Source organism: Mesitornis unicolor, unplaced genomic scaffold (assembly GCF_000695765.1).
Source record: "Mesitornis unicolor isolate BGI_N332 unplaced genomic scaffold, ASM69576v1 scaffold10280, whole genome shotgun sequence".
Classification (NCBI taxonomy): Eukaryota; Metazoa; Chordata; class Aves; order Mesitornithiformes; family Mesitornithidae; genus Mesitornis; species Mesitornis unicolor.
The window spans coordinates 24,749-31,551 of record NW_010157576.1 but is presented as its reverse complement, the minus strand read 5'-3'; the positions used below and the strand labels follow the sequence as shown (position 1 = coordinate 31,551).

The following is a 6,803-nucleotide window of genomic DNA, read 5'->3' as shown; positions in this document are numbered from 1 at the left end:
TATATATTTAATTATATTATATATAATGCATGTATTTTTAAAAATATAGATGTATGGATATTAAAAATAGATGCAGTAAGTTTGCAGCAGCAAACGCTGGGAAAGCACGGCCATGTGGTTCTTGGTGGATCAAACACCTACTCCTTACCTGACAGCTGTCCCTACCAGGTCTCGTTGCCCATGGGTGGCTGCTTTCTTCCTCCCCCCTTTCCATACAGCTCTTGCTACCTTGCCCCCCTTGTATGGCCTGGCTTGGGAGAGGATGACTGATGGGTGGGCTATTTCCAGCTATGGCCTGGAGGTGCAGGGCAGCCTGTTCCCCCTCCCGGGTGCATTCTCAGCTGCTAAGAGGCTTCTTGGGATGTGCTGGCTCTGCTCTTTCAGCCAAGGGCAGGAGCATTTGGGGCCAAAGGGGCCGTGGCACTCCTGCCCACCTGGGGCTGATGAAGATCAGGGTATTTGTCCTTCCAGCTGTGACCTGCTTAGCTTGAACAGAATGCAGAAAATAACCTTTGCTTTCACCTAAGCAGGCAGGAAGTTTTTGGTCTGGTGAAACTTTCCCATCTGTTTTGACTTCCTTCCAAATGGTGGGCAGTATTAACTAATTGATTTTATTACATCCTTAAACCTCAGTAGAGACCAGAACCCATTTTTCTGCCACTGTACAAACAAAACCCTTTTATTGCCTTAAGGTGCTAACAGCCTTAATCTTAGGCTGCATTTGCAGTGTGTAAAGTAATTTCCACTCAAGGGTAATCCTGAGCCAGCTGGAGACTTTCCATTGCCTTCAGCAAACTTAATCGTAACTGCAAAAAATACTTCTCTTAGCAAATTGCTTGCTTTATTGCCTTTTGAATGTAAATATGGTTTGGTTTTGTTGGCTGCTTTGATGACAGCTACGCGGACAGTGCTGGGCACCAAAGAGCCTTTCTCGTCTCAGGTGGCTGTTGCTATGATGGGTCTGCGTTTTGCCCCTGGCTTTGAGGGACCAGATGGCTTTTGAATGCCATAAAGCAGACAGACACCTTGTTCTTCTTGAGGCTAGACCTTTTTGGCTTTCCAGCCAGGGCAGTAGCAGCCCTTAAATGGCAGCTCATCCTGATGGAGCGACCAAATGTGACTGAACTTTTGGCTCTTGCAAGGCTGAAATCTGCAACTCCCCTTGAATTTTTTTTGTCCCTCCCTGCCCTAGCCTGTGGGGTTTCTGCATCTGGCCCATCTCTGCACAGAGTTTGCCAATTCACTTGTTATGAATTAATTTTATCTGGGGCCCAGGAACCCCCTCAGGGTTGGGGTCTTACTGTGTCAGGGATGCTGGCATTCTCGCTCAGCTTTTATAGCACACGGACAGATGCCATGCAAAATCCCATTCGCATTTGCAGCGCTTGGATTAACAAATATGGAAGGGTGTAGGGGAACAGCCAATGTGACAACCCTCAGCAAGATGTCCTTAGAGCTAAATTGGAGACTAGATGAGCTCATTCCAATAACTGTTAATGGAAAGCCTGATTGCAAAGACTCCTGTTGACTTCAATTGCCTTGAAAAGAACAGTATGCACCACATTACATGCCTACCCTACACCGAACAGACATTTGCTCTCTCTATGCATATGCAGGGCTCAATCTGATTTCTTCTACAGCATTGAGCTGCATTACTCTTCCTGCCACTGCAGTGAGAGGGATGAAGAGTTTAGCACAAAGCCTTTAAAAAGTCCTCTTTTTTCCCCCTCCACCTTGGGAAAAATGAAGTCTAGATTTATAAATTACAGGCAGAATCTGTGGAAGGATTAGACGTTGCCCTGAGTCTTTAGAGATCACACATTGGAAGAAGCCAACAGCTGGGCAGATTCCCTCTACAGGTTTTTCCCTGGAGAACGTCTGCTGTGCCATTGCATAAACCAACATACTCTCAAGCATTATTACTAATAGTTTGAATTATTTTTGGAGGCTGAAATGGGACTGCAAGCCTCTTATACTGCTAGCCACTGTGCAGATAGCAAGTGGAAGTCTTTATCCTGAAGACTTGATCATCTAGATAAAAAAGGCCAGGGGAGAGAGACGAGAGGTGTTGTACCATCCAAGTAAGTAACAGAAGAAGCAGCAGAAATTAATGAAGCAGAAAAACTTTCTGCAGAGCTGAAACGTCTCCCAAATATGAAAGTCTGCCCAGATTCCTCTTGCCTGGTGGGGTTAGAGTCCCCAAAGTACTCCTTGGGGTGGCCATTGCTCTTCAGGAGTTGGCAATCACAGCTATCAAGTTAAAAGCAGTTTCGGACCTAGAGATCACGGAATCCAAATCTCATATGTCCTAGCAGTAGATCATCCTCCAGTCCAGCTACACAGATAAGGTCATAACACAGACATTGCTGGCACTACTTTCAGGGCAATGCTGAGTTTCGGAAAGAGGATAAATGAGGAACTAGAATAGAAAACACTGTCTGTTTATCACTGCTTAGAACATGGGGGTTCAAAATCCTGTTGGTGTTAACACATGGTGCCCAGGGTCATTGCTGGGGAATGGAGAGGATCCCTTATAGGGCAGGGTTGGAGCCTATGGGATTACTGCCTTCCTCTGAAATAGAAAGCTGCTGAGCTGCAGTTGTTCCTTTTGAACTTAAGTCAGCCCACCTGCTCCTTCAAGATGTCTCTCATATATCAGCTGAGTAATGAAGTCATGAAAGTCACAGTAAGGGTTTCCCAGCAAGGAGGAGCTTACATCAGCTGTGGATTTGGAGGAAGTTTCTGGGGCCCTTCCCTACCTCCTCCTCCCAGCCTCAGGGCAGCTGATGCTTTTAGGAGACCCACAGTATTGCACCGCTGCCATTGCCAAACCTGGCGCAGCGTGCGATATTACCATGATACTCCCTGAACAGCGGCGCCGCTCCCTCTGACTCTGGCTGAGGCTCCAATACTCACATTTGGGGTCCAGCAGAAAGGAGCATAGTGGCCATATCTAGCCCTCATGCTTCCCCAGCTGTGGCTCTCCATGGGTGGTGGCCTGCACACAGCCCAGACTCGGGCTGTGAAGAAATGCAAGCCACGACAGTGTTGTGGATGGGTTTGCTTCTGCCACGCAGTGGAAAGAGTGGTTGTAATAAACAGAACTGGTTATACCAATATGAATTGCCTAACCAGGCTCTGGCCAGTTCTCATCCCAAACTAATCAACAGATGGTTGTTCATTTGTTCATCAGCTGTATAAGCCAGACACTACGACTTAAGGCTGTTTTGGGTACTGACAAATAAATAGTTATCTCTGGCTATATTGTTAGTTTCAGTTTGGTTTTGTGTTTGTGGGTTTTTTGTTTGTTTGTTTTTGTTGGTTGTATTTTTTCCCCCCTGGAGAGATGGAAATGTCAGATGGGTGCGAGAGGACATCCATCTCCCTGAGCTTTGGAAGTTTTGTAACTTAAAGCCAGGTTGACGGGGCACATGTTTCCAGATGACCTTTTCCTCTTACCCTCTCCTTCTCTTCTGACCTGGCTGGCGAAGGTCTGTGCTGCTCCCAAAATGGCAATGTTGGTGGGGGATTGGCTGCTGTGTGGGAAAGCAGGGACCTGGGGGTTTTTTTGCCCTCAAATGTCAACCCATCTGCTCCTGTCTTGACATTTTCTAGGAGGCGCTCCCACTAATAACGGGTTTTTTTAATCTTTTTTCCTAGAAACCCACTGCCAACATGTCTGATACTGAGGAAGTGTAAGTGAGAGAAAGCCGCCTGCACGTTCATCTGTTCAGAGGGCATCTCTGCAGGGATGAGAGGCTGGGTCTGCTCCGTGCATGGCCCAAAGCCCCCTGAGGTGTTGGGGAAGAAGCTTCTTGGATTTTGGGTGCCAAAGGGTCCATTGAAGTCCACCTGACATTCTCCCTGTCCGACACAGGACTCCCTCCAAACACCTCCACCTGGCTCAGCCTGTCCTTCATGGCTGTGGCACTACACCTGGAGGAGGAGGAGGAAGAGGAATTGAACACACAGTGTAGCAGAGGAGCCACTTTCTGCCCTGGTTTAACAAATCTAACGTAATATGACCAAACCAAATGAAATCATTTAACATTTATGCATTAGTAGGTACAGAGGGGAGATTTAAGGCAATTGTGGGATCAGAAGCATTGTGGACAGACCTGCAGTGTTCACTTAGTCCCCTCCTCTGCTATGAGGCAGGCTCAACTCAACCTGTATCATACTGTGTCCAGTATGCTTTTAGAAAAAAAATTCCAAATATGAGATTTGGCACTTTTTCCAAGCAGTTTCTAACTAACATGCCCCTTGTTTAGGGTCTAGCCTGAGGGCTGGTCTGGGCTTTGGGTTTCATGCAAGGCAATGGTAGAACAGGAGTGGCTGGCAAGTGTGGGCAAGGCACAGGATCAGACCACAGGACTGATAAACATTGAGCAGCATCTGGCTTAAACCAGAATTTTATTAGACAGCCCTAAGGCTCAGGAAGCCTGTGGCATATCCAGGTAGGTGTGAGCCAGTGGCTACAGGCTGGCTTGCCTGGCACACCGGGGCTGAGGTCCAGCTTCATCAGCACCTGCACAGTGCTTATATGTAGGTATCACATTAGAGCCCTGTGGCAGTAGGATTATTCCTGGGTATGGATTCATGCACACCATCAGAATGAGGAATACTACTTACAATGAAACCTAAACCCAGTCACTTTATTAAACTTAAAATCAAATGGTTCCTGGAAGAGCAAAGGGAGCATGAGGAAAAGAAGAAACAATGGACTTTAAATAACAGTGCATTGAGTTGCTTCAATATATGGTTTAAGGATTGGTGATAATACAGAGTCAAAGGAATATTTATCTAGTTTCAATAACCTTTTTTTCCTCTCTCGCAGGGAGCAAGGAGAGGGTAAGTCTTAAATCTGTCTCTAATAGCTTCCATGCAAGCCTGCAGCATTCACTGGTCGTGTCTGTCTTCTCCTCCTTTCTGCCCATTGTTGATATTTTTTAAAAAAGTGCTGGTATAGTTAGACACATCTGAGGTCTTCTTTTTTGTGTCTGACTGTCACCAGCTTCTGGTGATTTCACACTACTTGTAGCCCCAAACTGATGCCTTGATTGTGGGGGATGCTACTGTTTTTTGTAGGGGCACTGCCATCTGCTGGTAATTTATTTTGTGGCTTTTGTATATAAATTTACTGTTTTTAAAACATAGGAACCCACACTATATACAAGCAATACACATAGAAATATACAAGTATGTTTTCTTTTTTTTTCTCTTCTTTACTCTGAGGTTCTCACTGCTACCTCTCTCCTTGTAATGTGCATGTACACCTGAGTTTCCATTGCCCAAGAAAATATTTCAATACAATATTTCCCTCCTCCCCTTTCATATCTTCTCTTTCTCAAAGTAATTTTGTTTTGCTATTTCACCTGCTGATTTGGAAGCAGCATCTCCGAGGCCATCTTACCCAGCATCCCTGTGAGTGCAAAGGGCTCTGCCATGGGTAATATGCTACTGATGCATCAAGGCTGATGGTTGACTTGTCTCTTTTTTTTCCCCCTCCCCTCTTTCAATGCAGAGGAATACGAAGAAGAAGGTAACAAAAAAACTTGGAATGTAATTTATTTTTTTATTGATTCTTGGCCCTGCTTTTTCCTTGTCTGTATTTCACTCTTCTCTTTGGTGCTTGCCACTAAAGGTGATCTGAAACATTTGATCCATAAATCAGTTGGAAACCTTAAAACTGGCCAAGTCGGGGCTGTGATATGCTGAGCCTTCACGTTATGGAGAAGAGCAGTGTTTGTATGAGCTGCAGGGGGTGATTGTAAAGCTGGGAGCTAACCTGTGCATAAACTCAGAGCATTTTAGAGCAGGGACTGGAGCAGAGCCCACACAACCTGTCAACTGTGAAAGACTTCCATTCTCATTTGGGCAATGTCCATGTACTGAGTTTAAACTTTTAAACTGAAAAGAGCAAGTTGTCCAGCTGCTGAGGAGCACTCAACAGGGAACTTGTGAGGGTGGAAAAGGCGAGGCAGAGAACCAACTGGCAAAGATGAAGGTGCTTTTAGGTGGCAAAAAGTGATTTGACAAGCTGCGAGAGACAGCAGATCTGGAAAGATGGAGCATGAAAAGCCCTTCTTATTTGAGTTGTTTCAGCTTTTGTAGGCAGCAGGGAGAGGAAGATTTTGAAGATGTATTGATGTCTTTGCTGGGCATTTTTGACACATTGGCTTCAGTTCAGGCAAGTGTAGCTGCTGGTTGTCATCCTGCATTTTACCAAGGTGTCTGGGACAGAGGCGAGGGACAAACTCTGGGCTTTCTCCCAGAATCTACCCTTAGTGTCCAAGACATCTTTTAAGAGATCAAGAGCAAACCCATTTACTGGGAGGTGGAACATTTGCATGTGGAGGGTATGAGACTAGCTCTGAGACAGACACTTGCCCCTGTGCAGAAAGGTCCATCTTGGGGATTTTATACACAGGGCCACTGATTCCCCCAGATTGCTGCAGCTGGCTAATTCCCATCAGTGGTGGTGGGAACAGAGGTGCGACCGTGGCCATGCCCAGAGTAGTTCCTGCCGTAAGGTACAATATCCTTATGTCTCTAATTCCCTCAGCATTGCTTCCAAGGGGATCAAGGGCTCAAACAAATAAAAAGAAGATAGAGACACCAAATGCATTGTAGAGTCAGTCATCATTGTGCCTCTAGACCTGTCTGGAGGGGCAGAGCCAGGGAGGTGAAGGTGCTGTTCATGCTCCATGCTTCATGCCTTGTCAAATGTCCAAAGAGTATGCAAAGGGTGTTACTCTTACAGACAAGCCTTCCTAAAAGGAGAAACATTTGTTGCCTTTCTC

General features: G+C 45.9%; 1 protein-coding gene across 1 annotated transcript in view; it reads left to right on the top strand.

The window, feature by feature from the left end:
- TNNT3 (troponin T type 3 (skeletal, fast)) overlaps positions 1-6,803 on the top strand; it is a 37,277-nt gene that overhangs the window by 7,339 nt on the left and 23,135 nt on the right. Inside the window, exons 2-3 of the mRNA XM_010180525.1 lie at positions 3,661-3,695; positions 4,838-4,851. Coding sequence (XP_010178827.1) covers positions 3,661-3,695; positions 4,838-4,851 — 49 coding nt within the window. The remainder of the gene's footprint in view (positions 1-3,660; positions 3,696-4,837; positions 4,852-6,803) is intronic.